This window comes from Malurus melanocephalus, unplaced genomic scaffold, assembly GCF_030028575.1.
Source record: "Malurus melanocephalus ecotype Western Australia unplaced genomic scaffold, MMel_1.1 scaffold_515, whole genome shotgun sequence".
In the NCBI taxonomy this organism is placed as follows: Eukaryota; Metazoa; Chordata; class Aves; order Passeriformes; family Maluridae; genus Malurus; species Malurus melanocephalus.
Window position 1 is genome coordinate 67,472 of NW_026623747.1, and position 24,794 is coordinate 92,265.

At 54.7% G+C, this 24,794-nt stretch overlaps 1 protein-coding gene across 1 annotated transcript in view; it reads left to right on the forward strand.

Moving 5' to 3' along the window:
• The window catches only part of SMG6 (SMG6 nonsense mediated mRNA decay factor), a 103,650-nt gene that overhangs the window by 26,910 nt on the left and 51,946 nt on the right, over positions 1–24,794 (forward strand). Inside the window, exons 10-11 of the mRNA XM_057381543.1 lie at positions 22,685–22,801; positions 23,273–23,441. Of these exons, the coding sequence (XP_057237526.1) occupies positions 22,685–22,801; positions 23,273–23,441 (286 nt within the window). The remainder of the gene's footprint in view (positions 1–22,684; positions 22,802–23,272; positions 23,442–24,794) is intronic.

Here is a 24,794-nt window from a genome sequence, read left to right on the forward strand (position 1 = left end):
CAGATCTGGTGCTACTCACCCTCCTCCTCCTCCTCTCACTTCCTCCATCCTCCCAGCAGCCTGGATGGTCTCTACCACTGACAGGATCAATGTGCTGGGCAGCAGAGATGCCACCAAAGCAGAGCCTCTTCACTGAGTTTAAAATGATGCTTCCAGGGAATGTGTTTTTACACATTCAGGTAGCCAGCTCTGCCTGAGCCGTGTGTTTGGGGGCAGGGATGGGGCTGCTCTCCCTGGGTGGGAGGAAGCAACGTTMCACATGCCGACGGCTTGGGATTTAGATCCCAAAGCTGAAGGCCTCCAGCTGATGGATTTCAGCTCCAGCCAGCATGTGGGCGATCAGGCTGAGCCCCAGAGAGCTGCTGCTGGAAGATCTCTCCCTCGTGAGCCGGTTGGCCACTTGTCAGGCTGGTGGTCAATGGCCAAGGTCAGCTGAYGGAGCAAACAGGCACCAACCCGAGGGCTGGGAAGTGGCTCCTGTGCCTTTCAGGCTGTCTCCTCTCCTAGAGGGAGCTGTCAGTGCCACTGGTGAGGCAGCCATGCCCTCCTGCCTGCCAGATGCCAGCCAGCGATGGCGTGTTTATCTTTGAGCTGCAAAGTACTCAGTGATTGTAAGCAAATGCCTCTGCTTGACGGTAATTATTGTATTCACAATATTAATAATGCCCCTGGTAGGTGAATTAATGGTGGTRTCTGTGCCACAGAGAGGAGCAGGCAGGAAGGAGAGGATGAGATTTGTCTGGGGTGGATGGCAGAGCTGGAAACAATCCCAGCTCTCCCAGCACCAGGCCGTGCTCGTCCATCCACAGCCGAGCCGTGGATGTGTTGAGTGACAGAGGGAGCGCATTTTATCTCATAAAAAAATAAGTATTCTCACAGTTCTCTGCCTCCTGTGTGGGCAGCTGCCAGCTGCTGCCAGCTTTGGGATGTCTGGAGGAAGGAAACCCGCTCCTGCTGGGACCCGTGGGCTGCGTGCGGAGCAGGTGGCAGCGCTCACAGAACACCCGTGGGTCAGGTGGCCCCGTGGCTGCCAGCTGATGCCAAGGGCCCCTCAGGGATTTCCCTGAGGACTCTTTCCTCTGGTGACCCCAAAATATCGCTGGGGATGTTGCTGGCAAAGCAAATCCTGCTGTTGGTGTGAATGCCCTGGTGGTCTCAGGGCTAGCACTGCCCAGGTCAGGCTCACCGCTGATTCTGCCATCCTGGGAAGAGCTGGGTGCAGATGGAAACCAAAAGCAGAACGGCAGAGGGTCTGGAGTTAAGAAGGAAGGCAGGAATGTTGGAATGATTACAGAGTGCCCCGCGTGGAGCAAGGGTGCTGGCTCCCTCCCCGGCGCGTGGGCTGCCGCGGGCAGAGCCTGGCGGGAGCTGTCGGGAAGGTGCGGGGCTCCATTTCCCAGCACATGAGTCACCTCCCTGCACCGCAGCAGCAGCAGCAGCAGCAGGGGCAGCAGCGGGAGCCAGGGGGCCGAGCCGCCCCTGCGGGCCYGGGGGAGGCTGGCGGGATGTGAGGAGCAGTCCCACCCTGCCTGCATCCCAAATTGCCAGGAAGCGTTGCTGGGGAGCCRGCTGCAGTCAGAGCTTGGCCGTGTCCGCTCAGCAGAGCTGGATCTGAACTTTGCAGTTGGACCAAACAGCCTCCRGAGATCTCCTCCTACTGAAATCCTCCCGCAAATCTGGGAGCTGAGCGTGGCTGTGTCCTTCCCATCGCACGGGCCCGACGTTCAGCTTGCAGCAGCGGGAGGAGATCCGTGGGTTTGGGGCTGGCAAGGAGGTCTGAGCCTCTCTTCCCTGCTCTCTGGGGGTGTTCCCTTCAGCGATGGCTGCTCCCTCCCTACTTTGCTCTGTATTTTTATATCTCTAGAGCCCCAGCTACTCCTGAGAAACTTGTCCTTGTGCTTGTTGTTCCATGTGTGGTATCTGCTGACAAATCCATGGTGCTGAGGTCCAGTGGCRCTGGCAGTCGTCATGTGGTGTCACCGGCATAGTGGTTCATGTGGGGAACCTCTGTGGAATTTTAAACCCCTGAATACAAACTTCTTAGMACAGATTCAGGTATTAAGAAAAAGGAAACTTGAACAATTAAATACCATGCTAAGCATCCGTACACCCCCTTCTTCATGCTTGCACCAAACATAATCCTGCCTCATCTCAGCCTCAGTTTCTCCCATTTTTTTGGGGTGGATTGTGCTCGGTCTGTCACAGACCTTCAGTGRGGCAACAGACAGCACAGGAGGTTGGGACTCATCTATGATGGTTTGTATCTGCAGCTCTTTGCTTTTTACTCCTGTTCTCTTGCCATGGTGTGGGTTGGCTGTGGTTCCTCAGGGATCCAGGTGTCCATGGCATTTGTGACCTGTCCTCTGCATCTCTGCTCCCAGCCGCTGCCACTCTGTCATAACCAACCGACCTGAGGTCACCGTGTGCTCCTCTGACAGGATGGCTTTTTTTGAGCTGTGTTTAAACTGCTTTCAGAACCAGCCAGCTGTGAGCAGCACGTGGCATTTCACATCCTCCCACACAGGTTGCTGCTGTGGTTACCTGGACCCTGCCAGGGCTCAGGTGAGCACTCAGGCTCGTGCCCAGTGCAGGCAGCTGAGCTGTGCTTATCCCCAGGGACGGCACCAGGCGGGTCTGGTCTCAGCTGCCTGCRCAGCCGGGCAGCACTGGGAACATCCTGGGAGATGGATTGGATCYGTTGTTTGCTCTGACAGAGGAAGCCAAAGAATTCCCACATGAAGTGCATCCCCTGCTGCTCGGCATCAAACAGCATGCTCCTGCTGTGCCAGGGGGCTGTGCAGCCAGCCAGGGTCCCGCTGACACAGCTGCCTCCTGGCACGAGTGCTCCAGGTATGGGAAAGCTTCTTGCAGACCTCAAACCCATGGGACAAGGAGTGCCCACCCAGAGAGAGGTGGCCACATTGCATGGCAGGGACTTGCAGTTGCTGGAGCTTTCCAGGATGGGACATAGGTGACTGCTGATRTTTGGGGCCATCCTGGGCTCCGGCTGGGGTGGGATCCTGGTAGGGTGGCCCATTTAACGGTTTGGTAGCCATCTGCACAACCAGCTTACAGAGAAGCTTGGATCCCTTTATCCCGACCACAAACACTCCAAGAATTTTAATTTTTTTTTAATTCTGTAATTTGGGGAAATAAAACTCTGGTTTCTGAAAAGACTAATTGAAGCCGTGCTTGCGGCAGGGGCATCTCGGTGAGTGGAGAGAGAGAAACCCCCTCCCGGCCCATCTGTGCCCAATTTACTCCGATCTGGCCTCTCTGAGGCTTTTTTCTTTCTCTCTCTCTCTCTCTCTCTCTCTCTCTTTAATAATTTGTTTTATAATTCCTGGAATCAAACCCATCTCAGACACACTGTTTTATTTTACTGTATTATTGGATTATACTTCCTATAAATCACTGGATGTTATTCATAGGCCACCACCAGAATAACTTCCCCTCCTCCCCCCGACGGCCCCGCATTCCAAACAAGCTCGCACCAAAGTGGGGGTGCAGCAGCACACGGGGCACCCTAGAGACACTTCCCGGAAATCCCAGCAAATTTGCCTGGCTGCGGGTGTGAAGCATCAGGCTGCAGCACCTGGATGCCTTCTGGCACTCCCGGGCCGCTCGCCTTGTGCCGTGTGGAGGTTGTTAGGAGGTCGGGCTTAGGTGGAAGTGGAGAGGGGAGGGGGCTGCCATATGTGCATCCTCAGCACATGTAGGGAATGAAGCTGCATCCCCCAGGGCCGAGCAGAGTCAGGGCACTGAGGCACGGGGAGGGTCTGRCCGAGCACGCTGCTTCAGCTGAGAGTTGGGGAGGTGGGAAAGCGGAGGGAGGGGATGGTTTGGGCAGGGTGAGCGGTGTACGGGGTGCAAGGTCAGTGGGTGAGCAGGAAAACCTGCTGCTTGTGCTCTGGTAATGGGATGTGAGGAGGGCTCAGAGGGTCCCCAGTGCAGCAGGGGCAGGCTGGGCTTTGCTCTGCACACCCCRGGCAGTGGAACACGGTCGGGTTCTCTGTGCGAGGTGGTGTCAGCTGGGAAACCTCGCAGGCTCGTGCACAAAGGGAGGTTTCACAGCAGCAGCTTCAGAGCAGTGTCTGTGGCTTTTGCCACTGTCCTYGGGGCAGTGCTGAGCAGGTCAACGCTGCAGGGGTTGGAGAGACTTTGCCTGGCTCAGAGAGGAGCTGCTGTCACACAGCTGTCACTRCAGCCCTGGCGAGGGTTCACTAAGGCACGTGGCCCTGCCTGCTCCTTGTACACCGACACCAGCTTGAGGTGCTGATTGTGCCCAAGTTTTGATACTCACAAGGAAAGAGCTGTAGGTTAGTGCAAATCCCCTGCAGTGCTTCAGCAGGTAGAATAATTCCCCATCTCCTTGGAGAGAACAGGTCAGAGCCCTGAGATGAGGCCGTGCTGTGGTGACCAGCAGCTGGCTGTGCTGCCATCCCTGTGCTGGACATAGCAGGGACTCGCTTTGCTGACCACAGCTGCTCGGGCTTGCAGCCTGAACCCTTAAAATACCCCCAGAGATAGTGCAGAGGCTGGTGGTGTCTGCCCTCAGCAGAGCCTCAGCTCTGACCATGGGCTGCTCACACCCGGCTCTGTTCAGAGAGCTGACTGCAGCATCAGAAGATGCTCAGAGGAAGCATCATCTTCTGATCACCTGATTCTCTCGATGTCTTCTCGTGAAGCTCTAACCACATCTTGCATGTTGKAGCTGACAAAAGGTGTAGGGAGTCGAATGCAAGAGAGTCCAGTGCATTTGCCCAAGTTTAAAAAYAAAGCAGTGCTGTGGGTAGTTGCCTTGGTTGAGTGGAGTTTTAAAATTAGGCAYAAAAGAAAGTTTAATAAACCTGAAGCTGTAGATAGCAGCAGAAGCAACATGATCTTTCCCCGTCTGGAGAGCAGAACTAAGTTATTTTCTCTTAATTCCCCTGTTGACGTGGTAAATACACACTTCAGCTGTGGGCTGTGACACCTTTGGGCTGAACAGCCAGGAGGCTGACGAAGATGTCACATCGCAGGGCTGCGTTGTGGGGACACAGAGCATCTGCAGCCCTGTGCTCCGCTGAGAGCAGAGCCTGAGGTCCTTCCACCTGCCTGGGGGACTGGGTTTGTGGTGCAAAGCCCTCTCGATGCAGGGAGGCTGGAGCTGAGCAGTTTGACATCTGGCTTTCTCAGGGTGCTGGAGCTTTGCTGGTCGTGCAGCACTTGTGGACCGAGGTGTCTGTGCTGAGATCTCCAGCTGCACCTGGCAGTGGCTCTGTGTTTCAGGTCATGGTTTCCCTGTGAGACTGGGCAGTGCTGCCTTCAGCGAGGTGGTGTTAAGACATAACACTTCCCCCAGGCTTTAAGCGTGGAGGAACTGGATGTTTAATTTATCCTTCCCCTCCTTTCACGTTGCTGCTTGTRTTTGTTTTGTGTTGGAGTGGCAATYGGGAGAGGAAACCCAGGGGAGGGCTGGGTGACTCTGGTGTCCATCCTTCCCCTCGCATCCCTTGAGCGAGCTGGTTCTGTGATGTCACAGCCTTGGCAAAGGGCTTTCACACTTAAACCTGTTGTGGAGTGATCTCTGCTACTCCCCRTGTCCAGACACAGCCCAGCCCTTGGGTGTGTGAACAGGAGGAAGGGTTGAAGTGGCTCAGGGCATCCTGAGGGACACGTACGTGTCCAGAGATGGCAGTTGACCCTCCRGGGTTTCTCCTCTGAGACACTGGGAGCGTTGGAGGTTGGCACAGTTGCTGGGAACTGTCGGCGCCTTTCCCTTCAGGGAAGGAAGCTGTCTCGGACTTGAGACACATCAGTGAAGTCCAGGTAAAATAATTCTGGCCCAGACGTGTCTTCAGAGTCTTGGTCTCGGGCTCTTGAGGCTGGTGGCAGCAATGTTTAGACCAAAGTCTTCCTTTGCTTATTCCCCTCTGTTTCCTGTTTAAAAGGCAGATTGTCACATATTTGGGGATTTATTTACCGTAATTGGAGTTATTTTCCTGGCTGCTGGCTTCTGCCCTCTGATGCAAGACTCTTAGTGAAATGTGTGTCCAGAAAGCCATGTGACTTTTTTTTCCCCTTGCCACAAGTGCCAGCAGGAGATGCAATAATCAACGCGCTGCAGGGAATTTCCACTGGCAGTTCAGGTTTCTGAAATCTAGACGTTGGCTTGAGAGGCAAAAGATTGGAGCAGGGCTTTGTGGCAGGGAAGGGAAAGGTTTCCAGCAAAATTGAGTGTTTGCTGGTGTGTCAGAGTCTCCACTCCTGCCCTCCAGCTCGAGTGCAGCWAAGTGTTGGATGATCTTTCTGGGGGCTTCTGCCTGTCACACAAGCACATCCTGACATCTGCCCTTGAAGCTGTTCCACGGGGTGATACTGAGATCTCATTTCAGGGCAACAAACAGAGGGGAAATGACTTGTAATCACAACGCCTGGGTCTGCTCCAGAGCCAAGCCTCAGCAGCCCAAGCAGCAAATCAGGACAGAGCTGGTGACAGGTGAGGTGAGGCTGGAAGGGCTTTGCTGTGGCTCCAAGGCACGGTCAGCTCTGAAAATGCTGAATCCAACTTGCTGTTTGGATGGAGAAGCGGCGTCGCTGTGTAAAATGAAAAGCAGGAAATGGAGCGGTGGCACGCTGTGTCCGTCTGTCCTGCTGTAAAACGAGAAAGGAGRTGCTGAGGCAGCTGTCCCCTGGTGAGTGGTGCAGAAACAGGGATGCCAGGGAGTCAGGGTGAGGTGCACCAGGTGCAGCAGCTTTGGTGAAGCTTTAGATGTTTGCAGCGTGACAGGAAATCCTCTTGCTTTTGAAGAGATATTTCTGATTCTTTAATGTGCCTTGCACCTTTGATTTCCTCATGCTTTAAAGCAGCACCAAGTCAATTACTGTATTTCTGTTTAATTCTCTGTGAGAACACTGTATAATTAGGCTAATTATGCTGCTTTGTGAAGTTGTAAAACTCCTGATTGAGCTTGCGGGGCTGTTTTATAACCTGCCAGGTGTAGGCAGGGAGGGCTGCCCGCCCCGTGCCCCGTGCAGGTTTGGGTGCAGCCTGCCAGCTCGCTGAGGGTAGTTCCTTCCCAGGGGCTGCCCCACGGGCTCATCCMCTGCCAGCTCCATCCTGCCTTCCTCCCTTCACAGGCTGCAATCCCTCCAGGAATCCTGTGCCCAGTGCTGGAGGTGTTTTTTGAGATTTCTTCTTGCCTTAATGTTGAGATCAAGAATGGCAGGACTGTGTTTCTACTCTGAATGTGTCTGAGGAGGTGACCCCACACAGGTTTAGGTGTGGAGATGTTTTATTTTTCTTAATTAGGCTGCCTGTGCCATGCAGCAGGTTCTTGGCAGCTCAGAGCTGGCTCTGCCTGGCCTAGGTGACAATCAGGAGGACGGTGTGACCTTCAGGTGTCACCCCGGCTGTGTGACGCTCATTCCACCTTCACTGACCGGGACAGTTTAACCCTGGCTGAGTGACAGCCCTGAAGGCACAATGGCTCTTCTCTAATGCAAGGGTCATTTTTAATGCTGGTTGGGTGGCTGTGGTGGCTTTAGGACTGTCTCCTTGGTGACACAGAAGACACAAGTGTCCCCAAAGACTCTCAGGTCCCCCCGMTTGCAGCGTGGGATGAGAGCCAGGCAGGAGCACGCCGCTGTGGGATGGGAAGGAGATGCCCTGTGGGGATGGGTTTGGCTGTGGGGTTTCTCCATCCCCCCTTCTCCCGTCCCTCTTGGGATCATCTGCTCCCCTGACCCTGGCTGGGTGAACTCCCGGCGCTTCTCCGCCGGAGCAGGGGCGTCTTGCGTAAGGCAGYGCCTGCTCTCCGGGTAATGGCACGGGGACGGAGAAGGAGGCTCCGGCTGCCAAAGGCGGGTTGGGAACAGCATAAACCCTTCAGCCCGAGGAGCCAAGGGCTGACAACCCTCGTGCCTGGTGCTGGGAGCGGAGCTCGTCCCGCCCGGGGGGCCCCAAGCGGGCGCGGAGAGCGGCCAAAGGCGGCCACATGGGCCCGGGTGGCTTTAGAAGCAGCGCAGCGGAAGTGATGCTCGCAGGGCCATCTGCACGGGGAGCGGGAGACGCGCCCCAGCTGGTGCGAGGCCCTGGCAGCCCCGGGAGCTGCCGTCTGCTGGGCTTTACTGCTGTCTACGTTGAAACACGGCTCGGGAAGGGTGGGAGGGGGGTCGGTGGCACRGTGCCAGTCCCCGGTTCTCCTGGCCTTCTCGTTCCTCTCTCCTCCTCCTCCCCGCTCCCCTCCAATGCTTTAAAGTCACATTTCCAGGCCAGACATAGAATTAATCTCTGGGCACTTCACATTGCTGGCAGCGCAAAGCAGGATGTGGGATCTTTTTTTCTCTCTCTCTGCGTCTTGGCTGACTTTTTTACCTCTCGAAGAATTTGGAAGGGCCGTGAGATTCCCCCCACCCCCCCTCGCCTCAGTGCCGTGCAGTTTTTCAGCACGCTGATCACCCTGCTGTGGCTTCACCCTAATAGATTTCATATGCTGACACAGTTGACATCAGTACCAAACTATTTTACATGTGATCTGGTGTATTTCCTGAGGAAATCTGCAAGATATTTATTAAGAACTAATAAAATAAACCTCTCCATGAGCTTTTAGGTAGTTTTCAATTTTTCATGTCTCTCTCGTTTCCTCTTATCAATGAGTTTCTATTTTCTCCCTCCTCTCTGACCATTGCAAAAGGAAACAAAAATAAATGTTTTAAACCGTTCCTGAATGGACACTGGGAATATTTCTGTAGTGATGTATTAGCAAAGTCGTATTTTTAGGGCTGTATTGTCAAGACTAAAAATATCCCGCTGCAGTGCATCCTTTTTATAGGGCTTTGTGTGTGTATGTGTGTGCTAAGCGTTGTACAAGTTTGCACCAATGTGTAAAGGTCTTTGTACTACTGCGCCGATGCCTCCCCATCCCAGCTGGACTCCATTAGGCCTTGGAAATTAGTGTAATCCTGGTTAAGGGAGGAAAAAAAAAAAAATTAATCAATCTCGCAGAGCCGCGTTTCCCCAGCTGAGCCGGGATACCTGCGTGGCAGCCRCGCTCCGAAGAGGTTTCGCCACGGAGGGTGTTCCCTGGCGGAGAGCAGCGGCTCCGCTGTCTCTGCCTCCCCCGGAGCAGCGGGGATCAGGCAGGATGGGCTGGGGGCTGCATCCCCCCGTGGGTTCCGCTCGGAGCGCTCCGGGGCCGCGCTGCGCTGGCGGGGAGCAGCGYGCGTAGCTGGGAGCGGGCGGGACGCTTGGCGTTCTCGCAGGGATTTTCTACCTTTCTGCTATTTCTGTCTCCTTCAATTAACCGCGATTGGAACAGAGAGAACCTAAAGCGGGCGCCGGGCTGAGGAGCCGCCTCTCCTCCGCGGGGGGACCCCTGTGCAAGGCAGCTCCCCGGCTCAGCCTCTCCGTCACGTGTGATTGATGCGGTCCCCTCCGGCTGGCGTCCGCGGATCCGTCACTCGTGTCCCCGGCAGCAGCCAGCCCTGCGTCACCGGTGGTGGGTGCAGYGGCTGACGGGGGCCCTGACGGCCGGGCCAGCGCCGTGCGCATGGCACAGGCGGCGCGCCGGGMCCCGCGCCCCCTCCCTTCCATCTCCTCCGCCTTTACTCTCCTCCGGTTCCTCGCCGTAGCTTTCCTGTCTGCTGCCGTCTGGAGAGCYGCAGCCTCTCTCTGCTTCCTGTAGGGCAGCTCAGCGAAAGCAGTAATTAGGGCCCGTAAAAATTTATTTTATTAGCGAGAAGTGTTGGTGGGTAATTGGCCATAATTTGAACCCAGCCAGATTGGAGATTAATAAAAAAAAATATAATTTTTGAAAAAAAAAAAAAAATCACAGAGATCTTTTTACCAGAAACGCCAGGGCTGTGAGCTGGAAACCCTTCCCGAGGCGGGTGGGACRGGACGGGATGGCGGCTGCGGAGAGGGCGGCCGGCAGCGAGCGCCTGTGCTGTACCCGTCCTTGAGGGTGTTTGACACTGGCATGGGAAGAAAGGAAACCTTGTTTTCCAAGAACTCTGCTCTTTCTCAGCTTGATAAGCATTTAAAATAAAAGCTGCACAATTGGAATTGGCAGAGCATCCTCATTCTTTTGTCTGTCTGTTTATTTTTTTCCCCTCATCCCTCGACATGTGTGCTACAGCCCAGGGTTACTACACCCCGCGGAACCACAGGCCTGGAGCTCTGCAGGCGCTCGCCGAGCTCTGCCCACCCCCGGCCTGGCTCTTTGAAGCCTGGCAGAGCAACAGAGATCCAGCCCCGACCCTGGCAGCCTCTTCACGGCCAGGGCACTGAAATCTTTGACAAAACGCGTGTTCCCAGCCCCTTTCAGCTCCCCCTTTGCTTGCAGGGCAGCGAACCCGGTGCGATGGTTTTGGAATCAGGCTGTGAGTGCGCTATATGGACCCGATGGCTTTGGTATTTATAGGCTTGGTTGGAGTAGCTTGAGCRTGGCCAAGGGAGCGGGAGCGGCCTGAGGGCCGATGCTCATCCCGAAGGAGGGTGATTGGAGAACTCCCTGCTCCGGGAGGACGGYAGAGCCAAGCCCCTCTGCACACATGTCACGCGCGGTTACTGCCGGTTGAATCACACCAGGGAGTTACTCCGGGCTACTAGCCCTGCTTGTTGCTCTGGTGTGAGTTACTCGGGGCGTTCCTTCAGGTCCGTAGCGCTCGTTTTTTTGCTTGGCAGCCCCAGGGCTGGGACCTGGTGTAACCGTTTCCCAAGGAATATTTTTGGTTTGAAAACTGAAGGTCAGCAGTTCGCGGGGGCTGCGCTCGCAGCCAACTCTGCGGTTCGCCTTGTGCCACCGGGCCAGCAGCACTTGAGATCCTGATCAATTGATCTGCAACAATGTGAAACCACGAAGGGCGACTGCCAGTTAAAACTCCCCGTCTCGCCCCATTTTCCCCACCCAAAGTGTCTTTCTGCCCATATCCCCTTTCTTGCCGCCTGTCTCCCTCCCTCCCTTTCGGCTGTGTATTGGAGTTTTTGTCTATCTTTTTCCATCTCTCTGTCTCTTTTCATAACAGTTTTTAATAATGTTTTAGTTAGTTCCAGCCTTTTCCCTCAATGGATCCCATTGGAAAATGCATTTGAAAGGAAACAGTTATACACTTCCCTTCCTTTGAAACTCTGTTGGCACCTTTTCCAGTGCAGTAAACCATACAACATGGATTTTCAAAGTTTCCAAACACAGACATGCTGGCGTTAAATTTATGAAAAAATATTTTATTCGGCTGTATAGTAACTATGAGTCTCCGAGCTGCTGGTCACAGTGAAATAGAAGCTCGCTTTGGAACTGCAACAGGTTTTCAAATCTCTGCAGGAAACGGCGCTGGAGCCCACAGCTCCCTCGTGTCCTCCTGCCAGGAGGCAATAGCAGCAAACAAAAGGGGTGCTGGTGCACCCCAGGGCGAGCCCACCACCCCCCAGCACCCCTCTCCCTCCATATGGGAACGCTGCAGTGACAGTACCCGTGCCAATCCTATCTCAAATCACAGGGGAAAAGAGGAATTTGGCATAAAAGCGCGATGCCTTACGCTTGTTAAGGAATGTGGAGGGTTCAGGCTCTTTAGTTCCCCCCGTGTGGGGGCTGCGTCGCCAGCGTGAGCCCGCACGTGCGTTGGGACCTGAGGCTCTGGCTCCGTGTGGGTTGTTGGAGCACCGAGATTGTGTTTTCTACCGGGGGGATTCGGATGTTGAACTTCCTGGAACSGTTTCCCTGCGTGCTGTGGGTTTGTGCCTGTGGTCGAGGCTCTTCCCGCAGGGAATTGCTCGCTCGACACCTGAGAACCTCCCTTTGCATGGCACCGCTCACAGCTGGATTTTTTCCAAATTTCCCCCAAAAAAACCACAGCCCCYGTGGTGGGTGGGTGAATCTGGCTGTGTGCTCACAAGGAGCATTTTGAAGAGTTGTTTCCTACATTCCGAGGCTGTGTCCAGTAACACCTGAAGTGTGGTAAGGCAGATAAAGCCTCCTGTGATTGACAAGGTGATGACATGGCAAAGAGATGCCAAGGCTTCAGCTTTCCTGTTGTCCTTTTGCTTGTAAAATTCCTTTCCCTTCTCATGGGAGTTTTTCAGAGAAGTCACTGATTAAGTGTTACCATCGTGCTCCGTGCTGCATGGAGCGTAGGAAGAGTTGCAAGATTCATGTCCAAATAATTGGATAGTGTGAATTGACTGGTTTGTGCTCCAAGCTTGGATTTGGGTGCCTTTTTACCTCTAACAGATACTGATGGGCAACTGGGTTTAAGAAAAATACCAGGTTTTCTTAGTCCCTTAACTATCCACCTTGAGATGCAGGAGATAGAGTTCTCCTAAAAATAATTCTTCAGGATCTGCCTTTGATCCTACTCAAAGCAGAGTTGCCCAGTGTCTCCCTCTGTGTCATCATGGCCAGCCAGCCAACGAGGGCCACACAAATAACTGACCTCAAATAACTGACCAAAGATGTGCTTTGGAAGCACTACTGGATCCCCCTGAGTGTTCAGAACCAAGGCAAAAAATGGAACCGAGTTCTGCATTTTAATCCCCCAAACAGTGACCTTGTCATGCAGYCCTCAGCCTCGCTGAACACGTGCACTTTTCAGCACATCAGAACACTCTGCAGGAGGGTCTCTGCTGCCTGTTAATTTTCTGTGTTGACTGAAAATGGTACCTTAAGGGGAGAAAAAGCKATGTGTCGTTAGGACGGCTTTATGGTGAGTAAGTGTGATGGAGCTGACTCGAAGCTGCATGGATGCCTCCAAGAATGGTGCTCTGAGAGTTTTTTTGCATGTGTAATTTCCACAGTTTTCAGAAAAGTAAGCTCCCCCATGGAACCAGGCTGACCTCATCTGGGATCCTGGGCTGGCACGTAAATCTGGATGCGCCACACGCWGGAATGCTGGAGGTGTGGGGCTGGGATCCTCTGGGAAGAGCAGCCACTGATGGTGCCAGCAGAGCAGTGAGGGGCTCCAGGAGGGGCTGCTATGCTGTTGGCTCATTTGTGCTGCTTCAGCCCCCTTTTCCACCTGCCTTTCCCTCTCCAGTGTCTCTCACCTGGCTCGGTTTATTCTTCTRTCCAGGCAGATGCTTCTGTGGGGGGAGTGGCATGTCTGAAAATGAGCACCCTGATTTTCACCTTGGCAAAGCAGGATGGAGGTGGCAAAAGGCACACCCAGACCCCTCCGCTGTCCCCTGCCAAAATTCCAGTTCCTGCTCCAAGTGTGAAGGTGCTAGGGATTTTGCTGAAATGGTCAAAAGAATTTTTTAACTTGAGAAGAACAATATATTTTCCCTAACCTCATTCTGGCAAATGGCTGGACCTTTGTAGTTGAATTTTTCCCAATAAATTTAGCTYGAAGAAAGCTTTTGGCATGAAGGATTGCAGCCTAAATGGTTAAAGTTTGGCAAAGTTCTTAGGAGCTGAAACCAAGGTCTTATAATGGAAAGTGTTAGGTAAGCACTGCTGCAGGCAGAGTRGCTGGGCTGTGCCCCTCCTGGTGGGGTGTCCTGGGGCTGGGGTGCCACTGCCATCAGCCAGGGAGGCTGGAGGGGAGCTGAGGAGGCAGTTCAGAYGTGCAAGTGTTTGATAAAGACCCTGGGATTTGCTGCTTCCTGAGAATTGGGAGGAAGGCACGGGTTTCACACCACACCGGGCGCTCAGGAAGCTGCAAGAAGCGAGCAGCAAAGGAGGGAATGTGCTGAAAGGGAAGCTCCACACTTTGCTGTTCCTGCCCCATCCAAGGCTCCTTTCTCCAAATGCTCCTGTCTGCAGGCACTGACTCTTTGAGTTTTTACTCCAGGCTCAGTGTGCTCGCCCAGCTTCACACCCAAGGAAGTGAATTCCAGAATTCCCTGCTCAGGTTTTGCTGCCAGGGCCATGCCCAGCCCCAGCAAGGGCTGTGGAAGGTGCAAAACRCTGCCTGTTGCTTGCTGCTGTTATTTGTCCTGGTAAAGCTTCCCTCGGGSCTGGAGGGAATCTCCTGGGAAGGGCTGTTCACGCCTCCTCCCCGCTGTAAATAAATAATAATGATGTCTGACACGGTTATGGCTGGGCACACGCAGCTCCTGGGGGATGCTGGTAGCTCTTGCCATGCTGCTGCTGGGCTCCCCAGCTCCTCACTGCCCCTTTTGGTGAGATTCACAGCTCTGGCATCTTGACAGATCTGTGCAGAYGGATCATAGCCCATCAGGGGTTATYTTTTATCATTYTGCATCACTGCAGTGCCCCTAAAACCCTTTTTCCATTTCTATGAGCCACGATTTTTCGTCTTTCATGCAGCATTCCCTGTTTCATCTGGATGCTGTGCTCGCCTCTGGGCCTCTCTGCCTTTGCAGCATCTTCAATCCCATCCTGCTTGTGCATTTTATGGCCAATATTCCCTCCACAGGGAGAGACAGCTGGTGCCAGGCTRGTCTGGAGCTACAGATCTGCTGATGAGCCAGCGTGCCAGCTTGAAGGGACAYGCTTCCTTATGAGCCAGCCAGGAGTTACACACATTTGGATTTGCCTTTTAGCTGCCAGACGGGTCAAATGCACGTTGCTGTCARCTGCTGGCAGCACAAAACCTGCAGCTCTGGGGATCTGTGAAGCCGTGAGGCAAGTGAAGACTTTGTTGTGCCTGTGTCACAAGTGCCAACGTCAGCTCCCACATTCAGAGCAGCTCCGGTGAGGGCTGAGAAATGAGGGTTTCTCTGGAAATYCTCCAAATTTGGGCAAGCCTGGAGGTGCCTCTGCGCCAGCGGTGATGGTCAGGGACTGGCGTGTCTCAGTGAAAATGGGACTGGTGATGACTGGGATGTACGTGCCTGCCCAGGCAGGGGGAGCATATCTGACTCTATATGGGCTGTTCCACACCCCAAAACAGCTCCCAMAGCCTCGCTGGGGTCAGGGGGGCAGAGCAGGACCCTGGCCTTGCTGGCTGGGTCAAGCACCCCAAGCGTGGAGGGAGAGCTCCGAAGTGCTGCTCAGTGCAAGTGGAAATGGCTTCAATCTGTGTTTTGACTGATGGGTCTTTTCAGGAAATTTCTGAGAATAACATTTCTAAAAATGGCTGCTTCTTTCCACTGATATTTCCTGGAAAAGGCTGTAGTTAATTTTAAACCACTATCCTTTTCCCTTTTCAAGTGGAAATGGCTTTGTGCTTGTCCTCAAGGCTAATGTCATTCTTTCTGACCTGGCCCAGGTTGCGTGGTGGGGAGGGACATTGTGCCACTGCCGTTACCTCCTCTTGCAGGTCCTGTTGGTCTTCCAGAGCTGCAGAAATTGGGGTGTTTGGGATGCTCTGCACACGTGTCTCCTTTCCCCGTGGAAATTAATAACTTCTAATTAAGTTATTATTATTAATAGTCACTCCACAATKATGTTTTTTGCCGTTGACTCCTGGCCAGCGCCGAGCACACAAGAAAGCTGTCGCTAAAGTCATTCCTTAAAGCTTTGTTCATCRGGGTCAGGAAGGATATGCTGAGCTGGTTATCACACCCCAGGTGCAAGGAGCCAGCCCTGCCTGGGCTTGGGGACAATCAGAGGCAGGGACAAGCTCCTGGAGCAGCCAAAGGGAGCTGGCAGCACAGAGCAGTCTGGGGCAGGCAGCCCCTCCGTGTCGGGCAGAGCGTGGTTTCCCCTGTGGCTCCCGGGCAGGCTCGCTGCTTCGGGTGGGAATATGTCATTAATTTTTATACCTTCCCCTGTAAACCATCGACCCTTTTTATGATGTCATGAGGGATTCCTTAATTTTGCAGCTGCTTCCTGGTTACGTCAGAGAAGAGCCTCCCGTCCTAGAGCCCAGCGCTGCAGTCCAGGACGGCTGGAAACAAATGAAGTGTTGAATATCTAATGGCTTCCACAGGGAGAGCTGCTCCATCCTCCCCAGGCCCCCGGCATTCCTCACCTCCTAGGCCTCCCTCCTTCCCTCCCTCGGACAAGGCAGGCTTGCAGAGGGAGCTGCCGGCTCCTGGGCGGCCCCAGCTGCTCTGGGAACACGTGCAGCGAGTTCCCCGGTGCTGCTGCCGCCGCTGAGACCCTTTCTGCCTCTCCACGGGGAGATTTCAGTGCAGGGAGGTGGATTGGGGGCATCCAGGTTATTACTGAAATCCAGARGTTGTTTTGGGAGGGGTCCAGCCCTGTGTGCTGCAGGTGGTGAGGGGTCAGCGCTGGGAGCGCTGGGGCTGCCATCCTGTTTGCTCAGAGTCAGTGAACGTCCTTCCAGGACAGCTGCCCATCGTTCCCAGGGTACTGGGCAGGGCTGAGCAGCGTCTCCAGGTTCCCAGGCTCTCTCGGGGGCAGATGAGTGTGTGTGTGACTCGCCAGTTCCCAGAGAGAGCCGGCAGTGCCAGTGACTCAGGTCCCCTGCGAGGAGGGGCTGTGGGGGAAATGCCCCGCAGCTTCGAGCATCCCCCCACCAGGGGACCAGCCCGGGCTGCAGCAGGGCTCTCCTCACCCTTTTCCTGCAGCCAGCCCCACCCCGGGGGCTGCCCCATCACCCCATAGCGCTGCCAGGGCTGTGGCTGGCCGGGAGTGACTCACGGGGAAAGCTGTGTCTGCAAGCTGCGTCTGCAGGAACTGCCTTCAGGTGGTGGTGGTGTCAGCTCCGAGGTGACCAGCCCGGCTCTCCTCCCCTCAGGGCAGCAGCCAGCTGGTGAATCAGCTGTCTGTGCCTCCACGATGGATGTGCTGACACATCAGCTGGGTGCCTCTGCCCCCAGCCCCGTGCTCCTGGGGCTCCTGCGGCTCCCGTGTCCCCTTGCCAGCCCGTTATGTCACCCTTGGGATTGTGTCCACAGAACTGTTCGTTCTTTTGAGTGCCTTCCCGTCCGGTCCTTCACCCTGTCACCAGGAAAGGTGGCTTCAGCTGCTGCTCCCTGCGAGCAGAGCACATCCCTGTGCTGGGATCACCTGCTGCCAGGTGAGGACGGAGAGGCTAGCGTGGGAATTGTCCCAGTGGAGCCCTCCTGACCCTCGTAGCTTAAATCAAAGGAATCTGCTCTTCTTTGAGACTTGCTGGCTGGGGTGGTTCTAACTGTGGAAGGTTCCTTGTGTTGTGGGATGGATRGATGAGCATGGCTGCTCCTTGCTGGTGAGTTTGGGGGTCGCTGTGGTTCTTTTCCACCTTTACTGGGAGCAGAGCAACTGGGAGCCCTCCYTCCCAGTCCCTGCCCCATCCCTGTGAGCTCCCCACGTGTCCCACACTCGCTGTGCCCTGATTGTCCCTCGCAGGATTTCCTTCAGCACATGGCACTCGAGCAGCCACGAGAAGCTTCCTCCAGCAAACCTCTGTCCTCGGAGGCGGCTGCCCCTTGCTCTTTTCCCATTCCCATTTCCTGTGGCTGGCCGTGCTGCCCTAATAAAGGTTTGGCACTGCTGTTTTGCACACCCTAGCGGGAGAGGGGATGTGTTTATCACTTTTCCTGGAGATTATCTGTTTAAGCACTCTCTGACAGTTACAATAACAAGGGCAGCGCGTTGTGTTTCCCAGCAAAAGGACACTCGCTGCTGAAAGATGTATAGCACTAATTAGAAATACATAACATCCGGCCACATGGCAGCCTTCTCCCGGCCGCTCCATTTCCTGAGCTCAGACGACTTTGACGACAGTTGGTTTATGTTTTCCATGAATRTAACGTTCTCTGAGAAACACAGCTTTCTCTCCGCTACAAAAGTCCCCTTTCTCTCCATCTCTCACCCTCTCCCCCATGGAACAGGTAGATTTATGGCTGCAGGAGCCCCAGTTTGGGTTTTGCTGCAGGTTTGGGTGGGAGCGGAGCCTGCAGACTCTGCGAGAGCCCAGGTAGGCGCTTGCAGAGGGCGCTGCTGCTGCTGCTGATCCACCCAGCTCCCTGCAATCCCTGCAGGAAACTGCCTCCTGGTAGGAAAACAGCTCTCCGTGCAGCCCAGTGCTCAGCTGGAAAAAAAACCCCTCTTTCCTACACGCAAAGAACCAGGAGGACTCCTCTGCAGCTCAGCCGGTTTYCTTGATCTTCAGAAAAACCGCCCGTCCCTGGTTCCCAGTTGCTTTTGCTCCRTGCTCACAGCCTGATGCTCATCAGCTCCCATTTTTTTCCATCCCATCCCTCTCCCTCTCTTGCCTCTGGGCTCTGCTTCAGAGCAGATAGCCTGGGCGCCAGTTGGAGGAGCCTGGGTCCCATCTCCAGCTCGCAGCAAGCAGCAATCACTCGTGCAAGGACATTTTTGCAGAAGTCCCCGTGTGCTGGGTGGGAGCAGGGAGTTGGTCTGTAACACAGGTTAGATGAAGGGAGGTAGGAAGATGGGGCATGCTCAGGGAGGTGAAAATCTTAGCAGGTTTTAACTGTTGAAACGAATTCCTGTTGAATACGGAAAAACTGCTGCCTTTCAGATGTTTATAGCTCGGCCAAGTGTGGACAGATTTCTAGTAGGACAGGAAAACTCTCTGTTAAAAAGGTTATTCTGAAGCAAAATCTCAGATCCCCGTTCCAGGATTTGCAGTTGCTAGATTAGCKCAAGGAAAAGGTTGTAAGCATTTTTTTATGAACAGGGGTAAGCCACTATCTTGTTTCCTAGCCTTATTCTCACAAGTGGCCGAGCTATTTTAGCTGAAGATTTCTGGGAGAATTTGGGCTGAGGCAGGCACCCAGCATGGAAACTTCAGCAAAGTTCTGAGCCAGCTGGGAAAGGGGAATGTCAAGTTTTGAGTGTCAGGTGGGGTGCTCAGAACTGTCAGAGCTCAGGGCTCTGCAGGGCTCTCACTTATTTTCCTGGTGCAGAAAGACTGATCTTTGAGGCCAATTCAGCCTCTGAAGTGTGGGGCAGTGCAAATCACTGTCACTTCAAAGTGTTTGATACCATTCCTGCTTTAAAATGCTCCACCTGCTCCTTTCTAGCCCTGCGCATCATTCCACAGACCTTAATTATGTTGATGTGGGGCTACAAGTGGCCAAGAAACAGCTCCAGCCTAACGAAACTCCCAAAATGAGGCTTTTCAGGCCAGCCCAGCTCCCTGCAGCGTGGCTCCAGGGGCTGTGTGCTGGTCCAGGCTGTGAATTTACCCTGAGTCAGTCTTGGCTGCGCGCACCAAGCCCTGACCTTAGGCTGTGGTTTAACAAGCAGCTCCCGAGGCGGCGCTGCCAGCTGTGCCCACCCGCCTGGCCGCCCACGCAGCGCCTTTGAAGGTGGTGGCACAGCTGAGAGGTGACATTTCGGAGCTGCTGGCGGGCGAGAGCTGCGAGGTGACGCGACGGGAGCTGTTTATCCAGGGCTGGCGTTAGCGGGGACGTTYGCGGGGTTACAGGGGGAGAAAGGTGCAGGGGGAACGCGTTGTGGTTGGTGGCACCGGGTGATTTCCTGTGGAGTGTCACTGCTGTGGCTGCTGGTGGCACGRGGGAGCCGCAGCTCCAGCTACCTCAGAGCCAGTGACCTCCTGGCACTTTGTTTTGCGTGTGATTTCTTCGCAGGGCTGCCTGACACCTCCACCCTGTGCCCCAGCTGCAAGCCTGGCTGGGTGTGAATTGGGAGCCTGGCTGGGTGTGAATTGCGAGCGTTATCTGATCACAGCCCCGTTTGGGGTTTCAGGGCAGGAAGTGGAGAGGATTTGTGGCAGCTTTAAGCTGTCGGGGTGCCGTTGATGCCACTTGAAGTCTGTGTCACCAAGGTTTTGGTGACAGCCTGCAGGGATGGGATGTGGGGTTGCCTGTGGACCTGATGCTGTCATTCTGCTTCTGCTGCACCCACTGTTGATCTGGGGATACAGATCTGGGAATTACAGGGTTTGCCCTGATTGGGGCAGTCAGGATCTGTCTGCCTGCTCTGTGATTGCTGATATCCCCATTTTCACTAGTGCCGTGCAACTGCAGGGACAGCAGTGACCTAAATGTCACTCCAGCCTCCAAAAACATCTCTTTCCAATACGTTTGTGTCTTAATGTGCATTACCAGCAGCACAGACCATTGCTCAGCTCAGAGGTAATGATGCCCTGTGGGCTCCAGAGCGGATTTGTTGCTCCAACCCTCATTTCAACATATTTTCTACAAACTATTTTCCTCTTAGTGCCAGGCTAGGCTCAGACACCACTTGCTGTGGGTGCACAGAGTTGGTTTCCTTATTGCCCATCACTCAAAATGTTCTACAAGTTTCTATTTAAACATTTCAAGTGTTTTGCCCTTTGATTGTACCCTCACCTTGTCCTCCTCCTCTRTGGCAGGGGTAGCCTGGGGTTTGCCACCCCACAGCCTCTGTCAGTTATGGCCATTGGCTCCCAGCTCAGGGAAAGCTGAGCCTCCCGAGGAAAGTGGTGAAAAGGCACAGAGAGAAAGTTTCTCCTGATTTATGGTGCTTTCCTCTTTTGTCCTACAATTAAGCTCTTAAGAGGCTTTGCTGGTGCATGTTCAGGGGTCTTGAACAAGCACCCACCTGGATGTTTGTCCTTCCCCGCTGGGGAATGAGGCTGATGAGCTCGTCCGGTGAATGAACTTTCAGGATCAGGGGAGTTTTGTGCATTTTATGAGTTTAACGATGAGCTGACAWCACCAGGGTAGCTGAGCTGGAACTKTGTGACAGCAGCCCTTGARTGGGGGTGTCCCATTGCTGTTACCTGTGCAGGGGRCAGCTTTGCAGGCTGTGCCAGGGCTGAGCATCGTTGGGATGCACCCGAAATCAGAGCATTGTGGATTTATGAACTGGTTGGCACATGGTTTGTGTCTGCAGCAGCACAGGATGTTTGATGGACAGCTGTACCTGCCCCAGCTCACGTGCAAGGGACTTTTTCTCGTGTTTTGGTTGTGAAATGTTGTGTGGGGACCTTGCARCTTGCAGCAAGAGCTGCTGGTGGCAGTGGGGAGGGCTGGGACCAAGCCTGGCCACAGCCACCACAGAGCATTGGAGCCAGGCTCTGAAATATGAAATATATTTCATATACCCCTGAAATGTGGGCTGTTCATCCACCCTCACCATCACAAACACCTTGACCTTTGCCTGTTCAGGAGGGCTCAGGACACAGCTTTTGCACCAGCTCAGTTTTGGGGTCACAGTGAGTCTGGCTTGACCGCAGGGCTTGGAGTCCCAGGGGCTGCCCACTCAAAGTTTGGGGGTCCTTGCTGAAAAGCCCCGAGATTTTCACCTCCCAGGGGACTTGCCAGGCTCAGATGTGGCAGCTGGACCACCCTGGTCCTGTTGTGTGTCCATTTAAGATGARAAGTGAAGACAGTCCAGCATCTCACCCGAGTGCAGGAGGAGGGAGCGTGGGGAAGACAACTGTAATTTCTTGGACTGGACTGTGGCCAGAGCACTGGGACTAACACTCTTAATTGTGGGAAAGGCTTCATGAAAGAGATTTACTGTCCCAGAGTGGTCACATCTTTAGTTTTATGTTTCCTCCAAAAGCTGACAGGCCCTGCAGGACAGCACTTCCTACCATTGCTCTGCGGCACTGGCTCCRGGAGCAGAGCACCCTCGTTCAGCCACCAGGGGCCTTTGGTGCCACCCTGGGTTCCCCTCAGTGGTCTCTACACTGGGTGCTGAACTCACTGACAGCTGTAATGACTGTCAATCAAGCCTGCAGATGTTCCTCCTTTTTTTTTTCCTGTGTTTTCTTGGTGTTTTTTAATGTTTTCCTGGTTGTTTTTAACCTCCCACCCCACTGTTTGTTCTCTGCACCTCAGGTGCTTTGCTAGTCCTGGCTTAAATGGGGTCTCAGCATCTTGCTCTGATCCTCTGGCTCTTTGCTCCAAACCCCTGCTCTGCCACAGCTGGGCAGTTCAGCTCCCAGCACCCTCTCCATGCTGCTGTGCTGATGTCTGGGGCAGAGGTGCCAGGGAGCTGGGGGGCTCTGGGGGCTCTYCCTCCCCATCCCAGCACCGGGGCTTCACTCACCCATTCAGAGGCAGTACTGGGGCTTTGTAAAAATCCTCTGTTCAGGGGTGGTAGTTGTTCTCAGGGTGGAAGCCCTGCTCCTGCAGCAAGCCAGCGAGGAGCACCCTGCATAGAGCAAACATCACGGGTGGGTAGGAACTCCCTGAGTGTGTGGGTGCCTCTCATCCTGCTGGTTCTCCCCATCTTGGGAGGATGTGGATGGGGAGAAGAAGGGGTTGGGAGGGCAGAGGCTGCCCTTAAGGCTCAAACCCCGTTGGGGAGCTCTGGGACAGGCTGGCATGTCCTGTGGCACTCCCCAGCCTTACCCATGGCTGGCCCCGGGCCCTTCCCTCGAGCCAGCTCCCCGCTGCTCTCAGCAGCCTCAGAAGTGGTTTCTGGCTGGGTGYAGATGTGCTGGGGGGATTTGCTGTCGCTCGGAGCCGGCTCTGTTTGGAAGAGCTGTGGTCGTGTGGCATCTCCTTGAGTAACAGTTCCAATTAAGCTCTCTTGACAAGCTGTTGTGTGACTGCCGAACCAATGGGAGGAGCCCCCTCCTCAGCTGCTGAAGTTAAAACCCCAGCAGGGACAGGGATCAAACACGCAGCTAATTACCCTTTTAACACTTAAACATACCCCCCTTCCCCAGGGGAAGGCATCAGCCCTGAGCAGCAGCTTCTGTGCTCAGCTCATGCCATGGGTTGGGCACAGTGTTGGCAGGATGGCTGCAGCCTCTTCCCGCTCCAGAACACCACCTTTTCCCCCCTTCATGGAGCAGTGGGGTCTGGGACACGTGTGAATTAGGGAATTGCTCACCCCTGCCCCTCGTGGGGTGCAGAAAGGGTGGTGTAGGTGAAACCAGGTGGATCATCTGACCCAAACCCTGTCTGTTCTCCTAGAGTGCATCTCTGAGGATTGCCGCTCCGTCATCCAGGAACAGGCCACGGCCCTGGGGCTCTCCATGTTTGCTCTGCTGGTCAGGAGGTGCACCAGCCTGCTGAGGGAATGTGTGCCAGGTAAGGGCTCACCTGTGGGGGTCAGGCCTTCATTCYCTGCTGGCTTGTTCCTCTCTGTCAGGATTTTAGGATTCTCCCCCGGCATCCCAAGCTGTGCCCGGGTTATGGCTGGATCAGCTGCAGGAAAGCCCCTGATGTGTGCAGACAGAAATGTTTGGAAGAAAGGGATGGACTCAGGCCATGCTTTTCTACCAGCAATTGGGAAACTTCTTCCTAAAACTGGGACCTGGGAATCCTCTCTCCGTGATTGGTGCAGTGGCACCCTGCTGCCCTCGATAAAAGGGATCGCAAACACCCTAGCTTGCCCTCCAGGCCAGTCCCTGTAGGGAGAACAGATCTGTCTTTGTGCTGCCTGTGGGTTGTGGCTGTTCCCTCGTGTGTCCCAGGCTGGGATCTGTGTCATTCTTTCCCAGTCCCTGCCTGAGCCTGGCTGTGGTGAGCTGCCTCAGCTCTCACGTCTTGTGTTTACAGTTCAGCCGCAGGAGATGGAGCAGGAGGATGAGGAGGACGACATCAAGGTCTCTGCCTTGCCCCAGGACCTGAAGGAGCTGCTCCCCAGCGTCAARGTCTGGTCAGACTGGATGCTCGGCCACCCGGACACCTGGAACCCTCCTCCAACGTCTCTTGAGCTGCCCAAACAGTACGTGCACCCTCTGGTTTGTCTTGTGGTGTCTGCTCCCTGCCTGATCTCCCYGTGCCACCCTCCCCCCTTGCTTTACTGCTGACTGTGGCACCATGACCTGAGCGCCCAGGCAAGGCCCAGTGCCCAGGGAGTGTTGGGAATCGTCACCCCTGGTGACAGAGTGGTGTGTGAGTGGGGCTGGAGGGTCTCTGAGGGTGCCTGGTGGGTGCCCTTTGTTTCCATGGGTTAGAAGAAGGCTTTTGAGGTGAATTTTTGCTTTCTGCTTTTGATGTGCGTCTGGTTTTGTTGGGATACCCCTCCTTTAGGTGTTCTGCTGGGCCTTCCTCTGGACCAGAGGGAGCTCCATTTCCAGCATAAACCTTTTGTTGCCTTTTTTTGACTGAGTCAGGCCAACCTTGRATGGGCAGGGCTAGCCTGGAGCAGCTTGCCTGTTCCTGGAGCTCCAAAAATCACCTCCCCTCTGCTTCCAAAACCTCTTGTCCCTACTGTGCAACACACAGAAGGGTTAATTTTCCAAACTGGCCGATTCCAGCCCATTAGCCCATAATGCGGACTAGGCAATTTGCATATTTTTGGACAGAAAACCGAGCGAGGGGGCCAAGTACGGAGTATGCGAAGCGGCCTCTGAGCATGCTCCGTCGCTGCTTTCCCGCAGGATTTTCCATCTGCCTCCGGTACTCCGGATCCAGAGCCTGAAATCACGTCTTATTGTTAATCCAAAGGAGCCAGAACCCGGGGTGATGGGAAGGCGCATTAAGAGTAATCCAGCAAAGTGGCTTAACCATTAATGGGTCCCCGCTCCRTGCGTCAGGTCCAGTCCCGCTCTCCTGGTTTATTGCCTCTTACTCCAGTTCTTTTTCATTTGGCTGAGGAAATGGAAATCTCACACAGGAAGTTCTGGGCCTCATTTTGTGGAGATGGAGTCTGTTTTCTGTTTGTCGGCTGCTCGGTGTGGGACCGCTGCCTGCTCATGTGAACCACTGCCCATCTTTGGGCAGGAACTCAAAGCGGGATCCGTCACGTGAAGCCGGCTGCACCAATCCCCCCTTCCCCTGCACAGGGAGCTGCTGAGCCCTTGGCCAGGGCCAGCCTGGAGATGGAATTTCTGATTGGGTTCACGCAGCCGGCGCTCGGCGCCTGCCCCGGGATGAGCTGCTCCCTGTCCTGYGGGGCGCGGGGCCGTGTCCCCTTGGGGTGACAGAGCAGGTGCGGGTGGGAGAAGGTGGTGGCGGTGCTGGTGGAGGTGGCAGCCCACCCCAGGGATCCTTGGGGAGCGGTGGGTGTGGGTTGGGGGCTCTGCTCCACAAGGTCCTAATGTGCTCAGTGGAGGGTCTCAGTCTTGCAGCAGAG